This window comes from Lutra lutra, chromosome 1 (assembly GCF_902655055.1).
Source record: "Lutra lutra chromosome 1, mLutLut1.2, whole genome shotgun sequence".
Lineage (NCBI taxonomy): Eukaryota > Metazoa > Chordata > Mammalia > Carnivora > Mustelidae > Lutra > Lutra lutra.
In genome coordinates, this window is record NC_062278.1 from 69,086,463 (window position 1) to 69,106,425 (window position 19,963).

At 43.4% G+C, this 19,963-nt stretch overlaps 1 protein-coding gene across 10 annotated transcripts in view; it reads left to right on the plus strand.

Annotated features, from left to right (window-relative positions):
* The window catches only part of ZBTB38 (zinc finger and BTB domain containing 38), a 140,296-nt gene that overhangs the window by 109,653 nt on the left and 10,680 nt on the right, over nt 1–19,963 (plus strand). For 2 of the 10 annotated variants that reach the window (XM_047726436.1, XM_047726455.1), the window contains one exon: nt 9,861–9,954. The exons of 6 other annotated variants lie outside the window; for them this stretch is intronic. Coding sequence is in view for 1 of the 4 variants with exons in the window: in XM_047726402.1 (XP_047582358.1) it covers nt 6,747–6,797 (51 nt within the window). In the remaining 3 variants the exon portion in view is untranslated. Of the gene's footprint in view, nt 1–1,347; nt 3,614–6,671; nt 6,798–9,860; nt 9,955–19,963 lie in introns of those variants that run through there. 2 more of the 10 variants (XR_007126701.1, XM_047726402.1) reach the window with 2 other exon arrangements.

The window sequence follows — 19,963 nt, forward strand, 5'->3', positions numbered from 1 at the left end:
TGGTTCCACCTCTCTCCTTGACTCTTCTTCCTCAAACTCCGTTCAAAGCTGGGTCTTCCAGAGTCCTGGGCACACTTGCTGGAGCACTGTGATCATCACAGAGAGCTGTTTGTCTGCATGTCTGTCTCTTCCATTAGATTGTGGACATCAGGAGGTTGCTCAATGAGGAAGAAATAAAGGATTAAACAAGGCCAAGGGGATAAAATAGTGTTTCTGCTTTTCTGGATAATTGGGCCCATGCTGCCTTATACCTCATCTAACACTTGTTAAAAAAACAAAACTCTACTTGGCTGTAATGAATGTAATGAAGTTGTAGTAGTTGTGGTAGCTGTATGGAATGCCACTAACTGAATACTTGCTACCCACTGTTTCCATACTCATTGCTTCATTTAACTAACCCAATAATCATCTCCGACATTCCCATTTTACAGAATGAATTAAAATGCTGTGTGATTGGGTAGTGCAAGATGGCAGAGAACACAATGGAGTGCATGGATATCTCCTGGCCAGCAGTGTTAACGGTGTGTCAGCTGGTCAGGAAAAACTGGTTCTGTTGGTCAGAACAGCTCTTGCTAAGTAGTCTTTGGAGCGGCACATACACATTTGGGACTGAATTTGGCATAAAACAAACACAGCTACTAAATATACCACTCAGAGGGTGAGATGGTGATCTATGTTTACTGACATTTGGACTCACATAAATACAGTCTTCCTTTTAAGTATGCTAGAAGGAGTTTGTGACCCACAGTCATAAGATCAGGGTTGAAAACCCAGCCTCGCCAATTACATGATATGTGGTATTAGGACTTTGGCTTAATTTTTCTGAGCCTCGGTGTCTTCATCTTTGAAATGGAAATATTATCTCACAGCCACCAGGGTATTGTGAGAAAGAAAATGAAATGGTTTGTATGAAAGTGATTTGTAAATGGTCGGGAGCTAAACAGGAGTAAGGCTGGATGTCCTTGGCCTTGTCCCATGTTTCGGTCCAGAAGGTTGCCCTTTGAGAAGTGTCAGGATGGGGAAAGGTAGTATTCTGCTGGGTTAGTGAATATGGGCCCTGAAACAGTTGCGGGTTATCTGGTTTCCCAATGGGGCAGAGTACGGGGATGCTGTGTCTTGAGCCCCAGAAACACAAATGGCATGAGCTAGTTAGGGAGGATGTGGGAGTGGAGATGAGTGGTTAGAAAATTAAGGTCTTGTGCTTATTGAAACAACAGAGCCGAGAGAATATAACTGCTTAGGGTTTGCATTGGTTCACCTGAAACCAAGGGCCAGCCCGGGGACCACAGTTCAACTCCACAGAGCTTGACATCTTGTTCTTTCAAGTAAAACTTTTCTTTTCTGCAGCTCAGAAGTCTTCTGGATCTCAGCACAAGAGCTCACCTACCCTGAGGTCTCAGTGTCTTGATTCTGAACACATTAATGCATTAACACAGCCAGAGCTGTTCTTTACAGAGTCACTTCCTCATCGTGTAGATTCAATCTCCTTCCTCCTCAAAAATGAAACCAAAGCTTTATCTTTTTTATTCTGATAGATTGAAAAATATTTTCCAAGTCCTGATCTTGAAATATGATCTGTGCGGGTGGGGTGTGTGTGTCTGAGAAGAATAGCCACATTCTGCCACTCTCTGGAGGTGGGCACAGAAAACAGTCCTGCCCTTTTGTCACAGACATCGCCATCTTGAATTTAACCTGTTAAGTTTCCAGAGCATGAATCTGTGTGACACGTAAAAGAAATTGGTAGATCTATTATAAGACAGAAGTGACATTCTAAAAATATCCCAACACACTGGAGATGTTGAACAAAATGAACGTGATTAAATTTAGTTAGAATAAATGAGTGAATTTTTGAGCTTCAGTTAAAAAATTCAGGCTTGGAAGTTTGGAAGCCGTGGAGGAAGAAAGCAAGGGAAAAAAGGAGAACCCCATGACAAAAAAAGAAACCTGTATAACCTAAATAAAACCAATTATCAAGCACTTATTTGCTTCATATTTGCACTTGCCGAGTGCTCAGATACTCTCATTTAATCCTCCCACGCCCTGTGAGGTGTGTAGTATTCTCTCCATTTTATAAAGGAGGAGACCAAGGCTCAGGGAGGTCAGGTCCTTTCTGTGGTCATGCTGTTAGTAAGCAGGCCCCAGCATCTGCCTTTTGAGCACGGTATAGTGAAACATGTGGAACCAGAAGTCTAGCAACCAGGTTTGGTCAAACCATGAGCTCTGAGGCGAGTCATTTAACTTAACTTCTCCATGCCTCAGTTTTCTTATATCCAAAATGAGAGGCTTGGACCAAATCTAATGCTCCTTTTGTGTACAAAACCCTCTTTGCAGTGGGATAGCAGAAGGAATTTGAGATGTTTAGCCCAGGGAAGGGGCCATGCAGAGTAAAGCTTCAAAGGGCTGTCATGGGGCAGAGACCACAGTTAAGGGCCCCTTCTTTGCTACCAGTGAGAACTGCTCCTCTGAGGAGGAAATGCCTGTGCTGGGTGGAGCCCTCCCCACCTCCGATCTGAAGAATCTCCAGAAGCCGTTCGTGGCAAATTAAGAATGACTTAGAGTGCAGCGTCCACTAAGAAGCAGACTGTCTCTGCCTCTTGTTACCTAGAACACTCAATGCCTATTTATTTTGGAGCCGGGCCTACTCATCTGCCCATTTTCAGAAAGCTCTGGGGGACTGGATTACCAGCTACCCGGGACACAAAAGCATTTCTCGGTGTGGACTCAGCACCATCTTGTGGACACAGCTCTCTGGACTGGGGATGGGCTGTGGTCATCAAATATGTAAAAGAACCTCAAAGCAGGCTTGAAGCTCTGTTTCAGGGATTCTGTTTTTAACAGGGAATGCCTGATCTTGGAGCTGGGAACTGCCTTAGAGAACTTGCTTTTATGACCGTCATCCTGTTACTAAGTCCCTGAAGAGCCTGGAAGGGCAGCGTGGGCAGGTTCACTGACACAGTAGCCAGACTGTCCCAGGAGTCATGTTCACTAGGAAGGACATCAGTGCAGAGGCCTCCTAGGGAGGGAGCCCCAGGCTCCTTCTTCCACGGCCTCCCTTCCCCTTCCTCCTGCATCCAGCCCCAGCTCTTCCGGGGCAGAACACTGGCTGCCTGCCTCCTCTCCTTCCTGCTGGTATTGACTGCCACTCGGGGCATGACTTCTTCGTAGTGCTTCAAGGCCTCCTTCCCGGTGAGATGAGGAGGGAACAGAATGAAGCTGTGGAGAGAACAGAGTGCTCAGGTTGTAAAATGCTTTGCCTGCCCTAACTCTGTCCATGAACACTGGTGAGGCTGGCCACTTGGACGTTTTTACCATTTCTCTGTGTGAAGAAACTGAGTAATAGTCTAATTGGGGGTTCGGATGACGGTCTGAGAGCCGTCTTGCTCAGTGCCTTTACCCGGAGTGGAAGGAGCAACGCGTGGACCCAGAGAAGCCACTCGCCTCTTCTCTTATTCTTTGCTGTAAGGTTGGGAGGGGGGTGGTGCTCTTTAATGGGTGTGTAGGACCCCATCCCCCAAAAACAACAGTCACTAATTTTGTATGTGGCTTTATGTATCATGATGTTAACATCGTGATGCATGTACTTATTCTTTCGAAGTAAATGTTTGTTCTCACAGTTGCATTATGTACCTAGGTCAACGTATCCTCCCAAGACTTTCATATAGGAACTCTTACCCACAGTCCTTTATTTTGCTAAATATTTGTTTTTGTACTTAACCTTCCATGAGTATTTTTTAGTTAACATCTTTTCTTTTGGGGTCAGCCTGACTCCCAGCTGCCGAGCCTGTCAGAACTAGTCTTGCTCAGGCTCACTGGAAACCCGTGAAGCCTGAGACTCTCCAGGCCACCCGTCTTCCATTCAGCTTCAAAGAAACCTCTCTGTACAAAATGTCCCCTGATTCCAACAGCCTCTCAACCGACAAGCAGTAAATTGGTTGCTATTATCAAAATGAGATGGTCTAAAGAAAAGAGTTGTAAGTATTGTTTCCTGGAATTTTCATGGAAAATTAGGGTGAAAAGAGCAATAGAATGAGATACTACATTTTATCTATGTTGTCTTATCTAATCCTATTAAGAACTAAGTTGCACTATTATATCCATTTTGTAGATTAAAAAAAAAACCACACAGGTCTGGGGGTGCCTGGGTGGCACAGTTATTTAAGCATCCAACTCTTGATTTTGGCTCAGGTTGTGATCTTGGGGTCCTGGGATCGAGCCCTGTAGGGGCATCTGCCTGAGGATTCTTTAAAAAATAAAATGGGTGTGGAGGTGTTAATTAAGTTGTCCAAGTTCATACAGCTAGTAAGTGGCAGAAATGGAATTTAAACCCAGGAGTGTGTACACAGAGGCCCTGCTTTACCCTCTGAGTCTAAAGATAAAACTGTATAGACAGAAAAAGGACAGCCCAGTGGTACAGGAGAAGGAAGGCTTAGAACTTCTATATTGATTACATCGGACAGTTGTCAAAAATTTTCTTCAAGGACTTCAGTGGAAGCTTGAGCCAGAATCCCAAATAAGCAAATAAACATGTTAAGCCCCAAATTAACCCAAATTTTTACTTTCTTTTTCTGAATAAACCACAACCTAATGAATCCATTAAACTGAGACATAAAAAAATTCTAAAATCAAAAAACCAAAATGTTCTCTAAAATAAATCATAACCAAACTGACATGTTACTAGATTCCCCCCCCCCTTTTTTTAACAGCCAAATAATGGAAGCAGCTACTAGATTCCTAGTTTAAAGTAAGAAGGAGGAGGTCCCAAGATGTTGCCCTCTAAAAGCTCCATGGTACATGGGGAGAGGAGTAAACATGGTCTGCCTGGAGTCTGTCTACAGGAGAGGTGAAGAAGTAGAGCACAGTGGAAGCTTTTTTTTTTTTTTTTTTAACATGTTTCCTTATTTAATTATTTTAGAGAAGAGGGAGTGGGACAGGGGAAGAAGGAGAGAGAGAATCTTAAACAGGCTTCACATGCAATGAATGTGGGGCTCTATCTCACGACTCTGAGATCATGATGTGAGCTGAAACCAAGAGTCAGACACTTAACCAACAATCCACCCAGGCGCCCCAGGAGAGGCTTTTTTATGAAGGTAAAAGAATGTTGCTATCTAAAACATGTAACCCGATAAACTGACCGTACCCTGGCTTTGCCTGATACAGCATAATTTGAGTGATCTGACTTAAGAGGACAAAGACACACCATGGAACTTTATGGATGATTTAGTATATGTCTTAAACATTATTTTGGTCTCCTTCCTATCAAGCCTTTTACCAGAATTGCTAACAGATACCTAAGTGAATGATTTTTTTAAAAGATGATTTTTTTAAATGAATGATTTATTTGAGAGAAAGAGAGCATGAGCAGGGGGCGGGGAGGAGGAGCAGGCTCCCCGCTGAGCAGGGAGCCTGATGTGGGGCTCGATCCCAGGACTACAACCTGAGATGAAGGCAGCCGCTCAACAGACTGAGCCACGCATGTGCCCCAAGTTGATGTATTTTTTTTTAAATTTTGATACCTTTTTTTCCACCTGCTAAGAAGACTACTAACAACCAATGCAACTAAAAAAAAAAAAAAAAAAAAAAAAAAAAAAAAAAAAAAAAGGAATTTAGACAGTACTTGTAACTAAATACCCACATAGGAGCGAAGGCCCAGATGTAACTGCCATCTGCATTGGGGAAGAATGACCAACTGCTGAGCCTCTCTGGAATAGTAAGCGCTGGGAGGGGTGTGGGGACCTCTGGGCACACAGTGAACTAGAACATTTGTCCCTGCCACTGAGGAATTTCACATTTCCTATATTTGGGGCTTGGGGCCAAGGCTTGCAATATTTGTTCCTACTGACATGTACAAATAATTATTAATTGATGATAATATTAATAATAATTTTAGTAAGCTTTGTGCCAGATACTACGCCAAGCATCTTACAGGTATTACCATTTAATCTTTATGTTAAGCCTGGTAGATTCTATTTTTAACTCCGTTTTACAGATGAAGAGGCTGAGGTGCAAAGAGCTTAAGAAACATGCCCAAGGTCAAAGTCAGAACATGACAGAGCCAGGTCCCTCTGACACCAAAGTTCAGACTCTCAGCCACGGTCCCAGACTGGACGTGGCCAGGCTGCCTTATCCTGAATTGTCCCTTAGTAGAGCTCCATTTCATGACTGGACTAATACAGTGCTTTGGGGTCTCTCCATTCTCCTGGTTCAGGAGCTTTATGTAATCTCTCCACTCGCTTGCCCTTTCAGTACCCGCTTCTTATGGCAACCCGTGTTGTACACAGTAACTGGTGAGTGGTAGGCATTTGATAAATACAACCTTGAAATAAAAATGGATCAAAAACTACGAATATTGGGGCACCTGGCTGGCTCATTGGGTAGAGTATGCAACTCTTGATCTCAGGGTTGTAAGTTTGAGCCCCACATTGGATGTAGACATTACTTAAAAATAAAATCTTTAATAATAATATTTATGAGCACCATATATTACTTTGGAGGGTTTTTTTTTTTTAGGAAAACAAATTAAAAGTAGAATGTTACGGAGAATTTTGAATTTCCCTAAAATATTCACCACAAGGCCACCTGGTGGCCCATATGGCATCTTTGTGTTTTAAAGACACAGCCCCCTCCATCTGGCAGGAGGATGCAGCCCTCTCCAGTGCACCTGCCTGGCCACACAGAGCACAGCACGAGCTGGCTCTCAGCCTCCCCTTCCTCACAGCACATCACAGGCCCTAACCTGTGCCCTGCGTATGGCAGCCCCGCTCAGGTCCAGCCAACCATTGGTGGTGCATCCCACACTGGTAAGTAGGCTGGGGTCAGGAGCAGATGAGCCTTTGATACCAAGAAAGAGGTGGAAAAGCTGAGTTCTTTACTTCCTGGTGCGCCTGAACCTGAAATGGAGAGTCTGGTGTTTGCATCAGACTACCTAGCTCTGAATCCCAGCTATGTTGCCCACTAGTTAAATGACCCCCGTCAAATTACAAGGTCTCTCTGCGTCTCGGTTTTCTCATTTGCAAAATCTGGTTGCTGTGAACTTACTAGGGATAGTGTATACACAATGCGTAGAATGGTACTGGGTACTCGGATGTGGCTGGCCTATGACGTGAATTTCTTCCTGTCTGATGACAAAGTCTTATTGGGGACATTGATTCATTTGTGGTGGGATTCATTTGTGGAAGGCAGCCCAAGGGGGGCTCTAAAGCAAGCAGGAGTCAGCAGTGACTGGGTTCTTCATAGCATAGTTAGAAGTCATGGGCCAGTGCATGTGCACAGTTGTTTTTTTTTTTATATGACACAGCCACATGTTTACTACTTTGAAGTTTTAGTATTTTTTTTTAAGTTATTTTAAAAGTTTGTTTCCAATTTAGTCCAAGTACTCAAGGGACAAAGGCCAAATCCCTGGAGTTTAAACTATTTAAGAACAAAATTCATCTGAGTACATTTTAAAGATTTTATTGGCTTTATTCAGTGATTTGTGAATTGGGCGGCCTCCAACGTAGCAGATAAAAAGGGGCACCGAAGAGCTATGCAAGGCAAAAGATTTTATAGGCAGACCAGAGCAAAATAAGGAAGTTATACTGGGCAAAAAGGCAGATTGGTTATTGTGAGGTTACTTTCCTTATATGGGACAGCAGGGCATCATGGGGCAGATTACTTACTTAATGCTGATCGGTTGATTCCTGATTGGTTTAAGATTCCATTTCTGGGAGAGCCAAACTAAGTTAAGTTTCAGTTTGAGGACATGCAGCTTAGCATAAGTGACTCCATTTGGGGCCTGTTGTCCTAAACAGAACAAAGCATACCGGTAGAGCCGGAAGTATTGCTCTTTTCCTCCCTTTGAGCCAAAGCAGTAATAGTAAGCTATTCTTCAGTGTTTCGAAGCTGTGTTTCAATGTTTTAACTTGTTTGAGCAGACAACTTTGTGGACAGTAGATGCCTCTCAGTGTTGGTGTGTGTGTGTGTGTGTCTGTGTGTCTGTGTGTGTGTCTGTGTTTCCTTATACCATGTCAGAACAGCCTCCTGGCTTTTTTATGTTCAACAAAGCATAGGTGACAAATAGGACAGTTTGCATTGACCTAATGCTGGATCTAGAAAGCTTGGTAACAGTGCCTGGTATTGTGGGCTGTAGAGGGCTTGGTGTTTGGGTGCTTTTTGTTTTTGCATTCATTTAATAAAGGTTTATTAGCACCTGTTACGTGCCAAGTTGAGTGCTGGGAGCTAGAGATACTGGTGAAACAGTTTTAGCCCTTACAGAATTTATACTCTTGTGGTAAAGGCACCCATTTGTCAATACTCAATTACAATCATAATGAGTACTACGAAAGAAAAGTATGCTGAGAATATATGACAGATGAACCTAATTGAGGGGGAAAGGGTTGTTGAATGGAGGTAGGGGTAGGCTGTTTCCTGGGCTAGCAGGGCATTCTGGGATGCAGGAGCACCATGTCCAGAGACCCAAAGATAGGAAGATCCTAGGCATATTCAAGGAACAGAAGGAAGGCTGATGCCGATTAGAGTGTCAGGAAATGGGGTTAAGTCGCAGAGGACTTTATAAGCCTTGGTGAAGATACTGGAATTTGGACTTAGGGTTTTAATGAGGCTCACTGGCCACATCTCCGTTCTGTGTTTGTGGGGAGACTGCCGTCTGTCATGGAGAAAGCTCACACCCAAAGTTGGCCCTCCCCTGGAGATCTTCTTTCCGTAGTGCCTCCTGAGGCTTCATACTCATTACTCTTATGCCGTACCCTGATGGACAGGGCTCCAGCATGAGCTTCCTGACCCCTGAAGCCTGCGTCATCCCCAGAGAGGGTAAATCTAAATACTTGTGGGGGGCGGGGGGGAAGAAAAACCCATTTTCCTGATGCATACACTTGAGATTAAGAAATCCTTGGTCTTTGTGTTCTGAGTGCTTAGACTGAATTGAATCGGTATTAGACTTTAAAAATCCATTTTTTTAATACTAAAATTTTAAAGTGCCAACGTGGGCGTTGGGTGTTTAGTCAGTTCTGGGTGGGGGTGGGGCAGACACTGTGGCTGACTGTGGTGTGTGTGGTTAGGGGGCACCTAGAGAGCGCCTCCTGCACCACCACTGTCAACCCAGCTGGCCTTGAAGAGTCCAGGCCCAAAGCCCAGTCCCTAGCAGTGTTCAGGTTGCCCTGGGGCTAGCTGCCTAGGGCAAGGGGTCTGCTTGCCTTCACTCTCAGCCTCTGCTGCCCTTCCCCAAGGACCACTGAGACACATTCTGCTGACCTAGGGTGGCTGCCCCCAGCGGTCTAGCTCTTTAATCTCAGCCTGAGTCTGTTCCTGCTGTGGGCTTCTGCAGGGGTGACCCTCTACAGTAAGCCTGCTCTTTGCATTCCATGCAGGGTAGTTCTGTGTGGCTAGATCAGGTCACCCACTCTGTCTTCCCTCCTGCTGTGCGTGCACATGCCCGTGAGGCCACGGAGTGTGGGGGACTGGGCTATGCGCCGCCGTCAGCAGTTACAGCTCTCCTGCAAGGTGGCACTTGTCAGGATGCAGACCCAGTAATACCAACTTCCATATACCCAGCACAGGCTCTGTTCATTCCCTTAACCCTGTGAGGATATGGTACTATCCCCATTTTATGTGCCTGCTGCACAGGATGGTGAAGGGGATTAAAAGAATTAATATGTGAAGTGCTTCACAACTGGAAGTACATCAGATAAAAGCAATTTTATTCTAAATTGATTGGGGAGATTCAACAGCTGCAAATTGTAATGACAATATGTATGATGCCCATATCTACCTACCCATGTCTGATACTGATTTAGAAACATATCTATTTACAGGATGGAGTGTATATTTAGTAAATGAGTATTTATTAAGGACCTACTGTGTGTCAGGCTCTCTTCTAGGTGCTGTAGCTACATCAGGGAAGGGAAGAGTATCAAAGATGCCTGCCCTTGTGAGACTTCAGTTGGAGCAGTCAGATGGACAGTAAGCAATAAAGAAGTAAATCGTGTAGTATATTGGAATGCTGTGGGTACTATGGAAAAGAAAAAAGCAGAGCAGGGTGCAGGGCACGGGGAGTGCAGGTGAGAGGGGAAGCTTGCTCTTTTAATCGGGGTAAGCCTCATTTGTGTTTTTTGTGCATGGCCACAGCACTAGCTATTCAGCAAATATTTCCCAAGTGCCTACCATGTGCCGTGTCCTGTAGCAGTGAACAGGGTGGATGAGGTCCTTTAGCCTCCTGCAGCTTACCTCCTGGTGGGCAAAGTACACAGTGAACAGGCAGGCACAAACACGTGGTAATGGCAGGTTGTGATAGGTAGTATGAAGGAAAACCAGGCATGGTGAGGGCAAGTGAAAGCAGGATCAAAGACAGAGGGGGTGGTCCTTCCAGGATGACATCTGAGCTGGGCCTGGAGCCTGAGAGTGAGCTAGCCACCGCCAGTATGGGGATCGGTGTGTGTAAAGATCCCAGGGCTGGAAGACACTAGGCAGGTGGAGTAAGCAAAGGGAGGCCTATGTGCTGAGCACGGAGACTGGGATGGAAGGGAGTGGGCAAGTCAAGAGAGAGTGGAGAGGACCCGTGGACCACACTGGGCCCCTACAGTGAAGGGTCTGGATTTTGTGCTGACTTCAGGGGAAAGCCAGTGAAGGGTTTTAAGCAGGGATTGGTTTGATCTCATTTGTGTTTTTAAAAGATCGTCCCATGTACTGCATGAAGCATGGACTACATAAGCAGTTCTCTCCAAAGCCACCAGCTGAGCAGGACACGGTCAGTCCTCCAGCTGGTTCCAGCCCGCTCTCACTGAACCCCACTGTGTGCCAAGCGCTGTTCTTTGCACTGTGTGTGCTGCGCCCCTCACTCCTCCCTGCCCAGTTCCTGGCTCATCCAGACAGAACCAGTGGTGTAAACTGTGATTCCTTGTCGTGTGGTAGTCCTCAGAAAGCTGGGGTGCAGAGGGAGCAGGGCCTAGAGAGGGAGGGTGCCATGGGGAGGTAGGTTTAGATAGTTTAAGGTCAAAGCCGCAGTTGGTGTTCCGTCCGTTTCAGGATGGCCCATCCTTCTGACTGGCTGGAGAGCCATTCTTGTTCAGTAGCCAGACTATCTGACCGTTCTTCCCTCTGCCCTTCCCAAGAGGAAGCAGTTCACTGAGAGGAACAGGGCCATTACATCAGTTGGCCCTTTAGGTTCACAAGAAAATGGTATTTGGTTTTTGAAAGCAACTCTTGATGATAAGCTCACCCCAAACTGAGACGTTTCAGAGGACAGGAACCCTGTTCCTGGTCATTTTGGTAACTCGGTCCCCCCCAGCATTCAGATTAAAAATGCCTTCCATGCCAGGAACTCTGAGTGTCAGTGGAGCTTGGCTGAGATGAGGAACGAACACAGCGCTGGAGGGCTTCAGAGATAAACATTCGAGCCTGCTGGCCGGGTTTCTTAAGCAAGCAGGTATGTGGGCAAGCTCGATCCTGAGATGAACCTAAGGTGCATGGGCTACCCTGAAACACTGTTGTGTTTGAAAAAGAGAGAGAGAAGCCAAGGACCTTTTCCCCCTTTCATCTTTCCAAACAAGCAGCTTGAAATATTTAACTGAGCCCATTGCATCACTCATGAATCTGATAATAACTCATTCTTACAATCAATATGCACGCAACTACAAGTCTAGAGCCCAAATGTTTACCTTTTCAAAGTAATATATTCAAGTAAGGTTGTTCAAGCCAACCTCCCTCTGTCAAATACACCCTGGCAGCTTTCTGATGTCAGCCTTTTGAGCGACTTGAATTCCCATTGAAGACGCAAATTTCCCTTGCCTTACAATGCCTTCTCCAAGCTGAGAGTTTCAGTGCATCTGAGTCTGATAAATGCAGCTCTTCTCTACCCCCTTGGGACTGCATTTAGAAGAGAAATCAAGAGGATTTTCCTTTTCCTAGACAAAACTATACTCTACAAAGGGCTTCTGTTGTGTAATCTTTGAGATCCGATGTGTGTATTTCTGACACCTTGTCACGTGAGGAGGTCTGACGTAGTCACCCAACATGACTGCGAGAAAGTGTGCTGCAAAGATGCGGGTGGGATGGGGAAGCAGGATTGCTAAAGCCTTGTGCTCTGTTGGCACACTTTCTGCTGGGACTCACAGCTTCTGCTTCGATATGGGCCGCACACTGCCCCAAAATGGACTGTGCGTTTGACTTTTGCAGGATTGCAGGTCAATATCCTAATATAGTGTGTTCTTTTTTAGTTGGGTTTTATTTCTAAGTTTCTTTTTATAGAAGAAGATGTGCAGTAGAGAGAAGCAAAAGTTGCTCTTTTGGTTCAGTTTTGTTGTTACATACGTTAGGAATTAAGTAGCGGATGGGCTACCAGAGGGCACTTGGCCTATGCCTCTGATCAGAAGAAGATTTAGAACGGGCCTCAGTCTGGCCCAGGAGAGTGGCCTTACTCAAGGTAGCATTACTTCACTCTCTGTCGGGTCTTAGAGATGTACTAATAAAGTACACCAAGTTTTATTAGCAAGCCCTATAAAGTTCTACATGATAGATATGTTATCGATTAATAACTTAAAGAAGTTTTCCAAGATTTTTTTTTCTTTGCACTGTGAGAGTTAAAATTTATATGGAAACTCTCACTTTAAGTTTTTTGACTTCTGTGTATTTCAGTAAAGTTGCCTTGACTGTTTGGGGAGGGAAGATTTAATTATGCTGGAAATACAGGGGGTTAGTTGCTCAGGCCATTGCTAAGAATTATTTCCCTTTTTTCAAGTTCATTTGCAGAGTGAGCGGACTGGTGCCTAAAAGCGGTCTCCAGGATCTGATGGGGAGGGAACTAATTTGGTAGATGAATGGATAGACTCATAGGAGCACACAGAATACTGGGACCAAGCTAACCCTTGAGATCTGGAAGGCAGAATACAAGCAGTGCTAGATTGTTCAAACAGAAGAGAGGCAGAGGTCCTGCAAATCAAGGAACGATTTTTACCTGAGTATGGAGTGTATGGAGGGACTGTTGGTCCCCCTGATTTTTCAACCATGCTCAGTCTCCAGAGATGGTTAGTAACCACGTCAGGCTTGGGCTATTAAAGATAGCTATAGAATGTGTATCTGTGTGACTGTGGGTATGTCCGTGTTTCTCTGTCCCTTGGCCTCTCCTTCTCCTGGGGATTTCTGCTTCATATTTTACCATATTTTCATCTTCTGTGTCCCTAGTTCTTTTAAGCCTATATCTGATTTATTTTGAGTAGAAAAATTTTTTAATAATACCTTTAACAATCATTTTGAATGTTTTCTTGTAAGTTAGAACAGCGTTTCTTGGGATGCCTGGGTGGCTCAGTCTGTTAAGCCGCTGCCTTTGGCTCAGGTGGGATCGAATCCTGCATCAGGCTCGGAGCCTGCTTTTCCCTCTGCCTCTGCCTTCCACTATGCCTGCTTGTGCTCTCTCTCTCTCTCTCTCTCTCCAAATAAAATCTTAAAAAAAAAAAAAAAAAAAAAAAAGGACAGCATTTCTCAAACTTGTTGGTGCCAGGACCCCTTTGCACTCTTGTAAATCATTGAGGACCCAAAGAGCTTTTGCTTATCAGGAGTTAGAAATCTATCAGTATTTGCCATATTCAGAATTTAAAAGGAGAACTTAAACAATTAACTCGTGAAAACTGACTACAGTAAACCTAGTTACATGATAAAAAAACTTATTTTTAAAAATAACTAAGGCAAAAAATATAATGAGAACAGTGGCAAATACATAATGTTTAGCTTGATAGAAAGATAGCTAGAGGGGCGCCTGGGTGGCTCAGTGGGTTAAGCCGCTGCCTTCGGCTCAGGTCATGATCTCAGAGTCCTGGGATCGAGCCCCGCATCGGGCTCTCTGCTAAGCAGGGAGCCTGCTTCCTCCTCTCTCTCTGCCTGCCTCTCTGCCTGCTTGTGATCTCTCTCTGTCAAATAAATAAATAAAATCTTAAAAAAAAAAAAAAAGAAAGAAAGAAAGATAGCTAGATTTTCCTGTCAGCTTTGAATTCAGGGGCAAGTATGTTGTTATAGTTGAAGTATGTAAAGAAAACCTGGCCTCATAACAAACAGCTAGTTGGAAAGGGGAGAAGTTATCTAATTGCTTTTTCAGTTACTTGTGGATATTCTTTAATACTACACCACAACTTGACAGGTAGGTGGTTTTTTAAAGGTTAGTCACAACACAGGACTTGAAACCATAGCAATGAACTTTCCATACTGTGTCACATTTGAATCTACTGATGTTTCTTTCACCTTTTAGCCCGTGCATGGTTTTTTTTGTAACAATATGCATTGGTTATTCAGAAAATATTAGTTCCCTGAACTGTACCAGTCTTCCAGACTCATTGCATGCTATCCAAAAATCACATTCTTTAACATTATCACTAATCTCATTAGAAAAATCATTATGTATTGAGAAGCATAGAGCTCATGGTGGTGGATACCAAACTTTATGTTAAATACCAAGTTTTCCAAAATAGTAATTTCCCTGAAAGTTGAATTTTTATTACTGGCAATAAAATGACTACTTCCTTGAAGGGTGCCTGGGTGGCTCAGTTGGTTAAGCATCTGACTCTTGATTTCAGCGAAGGTCATGATCTCAGGGTCATGGGATTGAGCCCCATGGTACACGCACAGCAGGGAGTCTACTTGAGATTCTCTCTCTCCCTTTCCTTTAGCCCCTCCCCCTGCTCACACTTTCTCTCTCTCTCTGTAAAATAAATAAATCTTAAAAAAAAAAAAAAAAAAAACAAGAAAGAAATGACAGGCACACTTAGTTCATTTTCAAGTGTATGTTTGCCCAGATGTCCACATCCAAATAACCATAGTTTGTCAGTCATTTTTTTGGCATAAAAATGATGTTCCATAAAAAAAAGTTGGCTGATTTAACTCACAACTCCAAGAACCACCCAAGTGCTTTTCCTTAAGGCAGTCATTGTTTTGTCAGTATGCACTGTTAATGTTTTGTATGTGCCTCCCATTTTATCACACAGAATGGTAAAAACGTGTATATCCAATAGTCAAAAGATCTAGTAAAATTAATAATTTTTACTTTTTCATCTGGGTATTACTGGCTCACTGTTTGCTGCAGCATCAGCTCTTTTACCCCTTGTTGCTTTTGCACAGTTGATGCACATGTTAGCATGGTGGGGGACGAAAGGCAAATGACATCTTCTTGTTATTATGAAAATTGTTTTGCCCTCATGAGCCTGACGAAAGGGTCTTTTGAGACTCAAGGTCCATGAAATGCTTTGAGAATTGCCAGCTTAGAAGAGAACTAGGGAAAAAATCAACAGGAATTCATTTTATTTTTCTAATAAAAGAAAAAAAGGCAGAAAGACAGGCAGAGAGAGGGAAGCAGGCTCCCCGCTGAGCAGGGAGCCTGTTGAATGGCTCAGTCCCAGGACCGTGAGACCATGACCTGAGCCAAAGGCAGAGACTTAACTTTGTTAATTTTACTCTCTGTAGAGTAGAACTTGGGTTCATCTGGCTCTCATTTTTAAAGCTTTAAATCAGGAACTTTTCTAAGCACAATGTATAATTTAAGCCATTTGCTGCCCGGGGTCTGAGGGGGCAGTTCCTCTCGCTCCCTGTCAACATCAACAGTATACTATATCCTGTAATGTCAGGAGAACAAAGATGGGTTAGATTGACCCCGCATTCGAGGATCAAGCAGGGAAGGGTATAAACGTGAACAAATGCATAACACTACAAAATGTTATAACACATGTTATAATAAAGGTAGGAGCCCAAATCCAGAAATTCTAGAGGACGGACACTGCCGGGATGAGTAAGGTCAAGGAATTGCCAAGCAGAGGAGATAGAGGTTAGGTTAGAAGAAACTCAAGATATCATATCATTTTTCTCCTAGAGCTTTTTTTTTTTTTTTTTTTTTTTTTTTAATTTATTTGACAGACAGATCACAAGTAGGCAGAGAGGCAGCCAGAGAGAGAGACAGGAGGAGGAGGCAGGCTCCCCGCCGAGCAGAGAGCCCGATGCGGGACTCGATCCCAGGACCCTGAGATCATGACCTGAACCAAAGGCAGAGGCTTTAACCACTGAGCCATCCAGGCGCCCTCTCCTAGAGCTTTTATACAGATGTAACTTACAAAATCTTCCAAAGTTAGGAAAAAGGTATCTGTGGTAGAGAGTATGCGAGCTGTGCGTGTTAGTGGGTGCAGTGGTGGGGGAGGGGAGACTAGGCTAGAGGAGGGGATTCTGCTTTGTACCTTAATACACTTCTATACTGTTCGAATATTTCACCATGAGCATAGACTTATTTTTTAAAGATTTATTTATTTATTTTAGAGAAAGAGTGAGAGTGCAGGGAGGAAGGGCAGAGGGAGAGGGAGAGAAACCAAAACAGACTCTGCACTGAATACAGAAATGAACCCAACTCAGGGTTCATTTCACGACCCTGAGATTAGCACCTAAGCCGGAACGAAAAGATGGATGCTTAACTGACTGCACCATCAGGCTCCCCTACTTTATTTTTTTAAAGCTAGTTCATTCTAAACGCTAGTGAAGAAAAGGTAATTTAATCGTCAGAAGTATCTTATTTAAATGCCCACCTTTGCATTAAATGTGTGTTTATTAGGGAAGGTTGGAGTATGGCAGGAGACAAAAGTAGCAGAAGATCCTAAATATATGAATTAACTAAATATATGAATTTCCCAATGGCATTTATATAAAGTGTTTATCATATAGTTATAAAATTCTTAAAAGCACTTCACTTACTTTCAAAATACATTTTATGTAACTATACACATATGTACTTAAAACTATAATATGGAATTTTATACTAGAGATTTATATTTTGTACATGTATATATACAGATTTATATATAAATATCTATATGTCTGTGTGTATATATATATAAATAAAGAGAGGATGACCATTCATTCTATTTCCCCTTGTACTGAACCAGTATGTACCTGTTTCTGGCATGGTTGTTAGTTGCATCCCTTTTCTCTCTAAAGTGTCCTGTTTTAGATGCCGAATTATGTGTTCACTCTGTATTTTTACATATATATATATTTCTTTATCATTAAATGTATGACTATGTAAATATTTTTATATAGCATATGCTCATATATTTATAGTCACACATTTATTTGTACATACATGTGAAATCATGCATATGCTTATTGATGTAGTTAGAAGGTATATGTTAAAGGCTATTTGTAGCTTAAATACAAACTCAGGAAATAGTAACATAAGTCAGGCAACCACTATTATCTAATTATAAATTATTTTAAAAGAAATGTAGGCCCACCAAAATTTTTGCATCTGTAACATTTTTATTCGCCTTTTTCATGCTTATCTATTCCATCATGGTGATATTACTGAGAATAGTGAGTTTATTGCATGAAACTTGCTTTAGAAAGTTACATGTGAATTAAGTCTCATCCTCCCATTTTATATTTATTTTTCTGAGGTCTTTCATGGGCTTTCCATTGGCAGAAACTCCTAAAGCTTCAGTATTAAGTTACTCTCTGTAAAGAAATATAGTAGAAGAGGTCACTTTAACTTTTTTAAGTCAAGAATACTATTTTTGCTGAGGATGACTGCCCCCCAACACACAAAAGCTCATTTATAAGTCTTAATTTTAATTTTGGAGATATCTTTAAAGTAAGTATGTTTGATAAGATCTGTGGGTCTAATGTTATTTCACATGCTGTTCTTATCAGTCACAACAGAGGAAACCAGCTAAAGGGGCCAAGCTGGTCATGTGACAGAGAGAAGCCACTTGGCGGTAAATGCCTGGGCCAGCAGCATGTGACTACAGGTGACGGTGATGAGGGTACACAGCTACCAGGCACCCCTCCTTCTGGCCAGGCAGGCAACAACCATTGTTTCCCACTCTTACTGTTCAAGAAAAGATACATTGATTTTATGTTAAATCTTACTCTTTTCAACATTTGCCCAGTTTTTCAGAAACACGGTTCCAAAGAAAGGTTGGCCACACAAAACCTGTGAGAACCAGATTTGCCTGCAGTCCTCTGGTCTGCAGACTTCAGACTCATTTCTCAATTGCCCTTTGGACACGTAGGATGTGGCTTCTAGCTGTGGCAGCTTCTGAGATGATCAGGTGACTATGGTTGGGGAGGCAGTTCGTGTGGCAGGCTCTGGTAGCCTGGAGAACTGGGTCCTAGAGTCTGAAAGATGTCAATGTGCATCTTCAGCAACTTCCGCTGCTTCTCCAGTCTGCATTTGCAGATCGGGACTCTATTTATTTTTTTTTAAAGATTTTATTTATTTATTTGACAGATCACAAGTAGGCAGAGAGACAGGTAGAGAGAGGGAAGCAGCTCCCCGCCGAGGAAGGAGCCCAATGCAGGGCTCAATCCCAGGACCGTGAGATCATGACCTGAACCAAAGGCAGAGACTTAACCCACTGAGCCACCCAGGTGCCCCAGGACTCTGTTTTAAACTCTTACACTGACTCTTGGATTATAAAGTTCTTGAGGGCATGAAACTCTGTGCCTCCTTCTGAGTGAAATTCTCTTTCCCCCTTTTGTTTCTATCTGCAGAGCTAAATTCTGCCCTCAAGATCCAGTAAATGGCGCTTCCTCCTAAAAAAAAGCTTTGCTGTGCTCCTCCCTATGCCTTCCATCACCCCCACTCCCAAGCTGCTCCCCAGAACTCCCACTGTGTTCTCTTCACCTGCCTGCCTGTCTGCATGATCCCACACACGCACTGTATGCCTGTGTTATGTGGCGTTTCATAAACACATCTTACTTCCCTTGCTATACCACAAAACTTTGAAGGCAGAATTTTTATTTCTTTTATGGCAATGGGGTTTTATTGTCAGCCGCCTGGGCCTGGTTCTAGCTGGTTGATAAAAACTACTTGAGGTGCCTGGGCAGCTCATTTGATTAAGTGTCTGACTCCTGATCTCAGCTCAGGTCTTGATCTCAGATTGGTGAGTTCAAACCCTGTGTTGGGCTCCATGCTGGGTGTAGAGCCTCTTAAAAACAAAACAAAGCAAAAACCTACTTTGAAGAGCCTCTGAGACAAGGTGGGAAACTTGTTGTGTCTTTTGAATTTGGTATCACATGAATATATTCTTTATTTACTAAATAAATATATAAAAATGCATATGGATTACAGGGTCTGGGCCTGGCTGTTCTAAACCAGAATTTCTGTGGGAGCAGGGGAGAGGGAAATCTATAAACCTGTATTATTCTAAAGCTTCCCAGGTGATTTTGATGCATAGCCAGGGTTGGGAACTACTGTCTCAAAGCACAGAGTACGTATTCAGGAAGCATCTGTTCAAAGGAAGAATGAACTCTTGTCTACCTGTAACATTTAGCCTGATGCCTTGTACTTAACAGTTGTTCCATAGATATTGGTAGAGGAAATGAAAGCCTATTTTGGGTTCAGATACCAGCCCCCCATCCCACTTAGCTGGGGTGGGGCCGTGTACGTGGCACCACCCCACGCTCCATCCAGGCAGATGGGCAGCTTCTCAGCTGGACCATGGATGGCCAGCTGGCCCCTCCCTCTGATCCTTCCAGCACACTGCAGTCTGAGCAATCGGGTGTGTGTTTGTTTCAGCTCAAATCTGGTTATGACTTTCAGTGGTTCCCTCTTACCTCCAATATAAAATTTACTGTTAGGAGTACTTTAGAGCCTTTGGGATCTGGTCTGACCCTTCCTTCCCTGGCCCCTGTCATTCAGCATTAAGGTACTGATGGCTGGCACTGCTGAGGACATCAGGGACAGAGCAGTGTGCACACCCTCTCCTACCATCATACAAACCCACTTACCAGTCCCCGAGTGCAGTCCACCCTTTTATCATTTTGCTTTTGCTTTGCCCACGGTGTTCCTTCTGCTTAGAATGCCTTCCCCACACCCTTGTTTTACTTACTGATTGATGTCAAGCTTTCCAGGGCCCCTATAAATAATAAGTTGGCACTTCATCGTTTAATACTTGATACATACCTTTAGTATAAGGCCTACCATTAAAATCCAATTATTAGTTGACAGTTC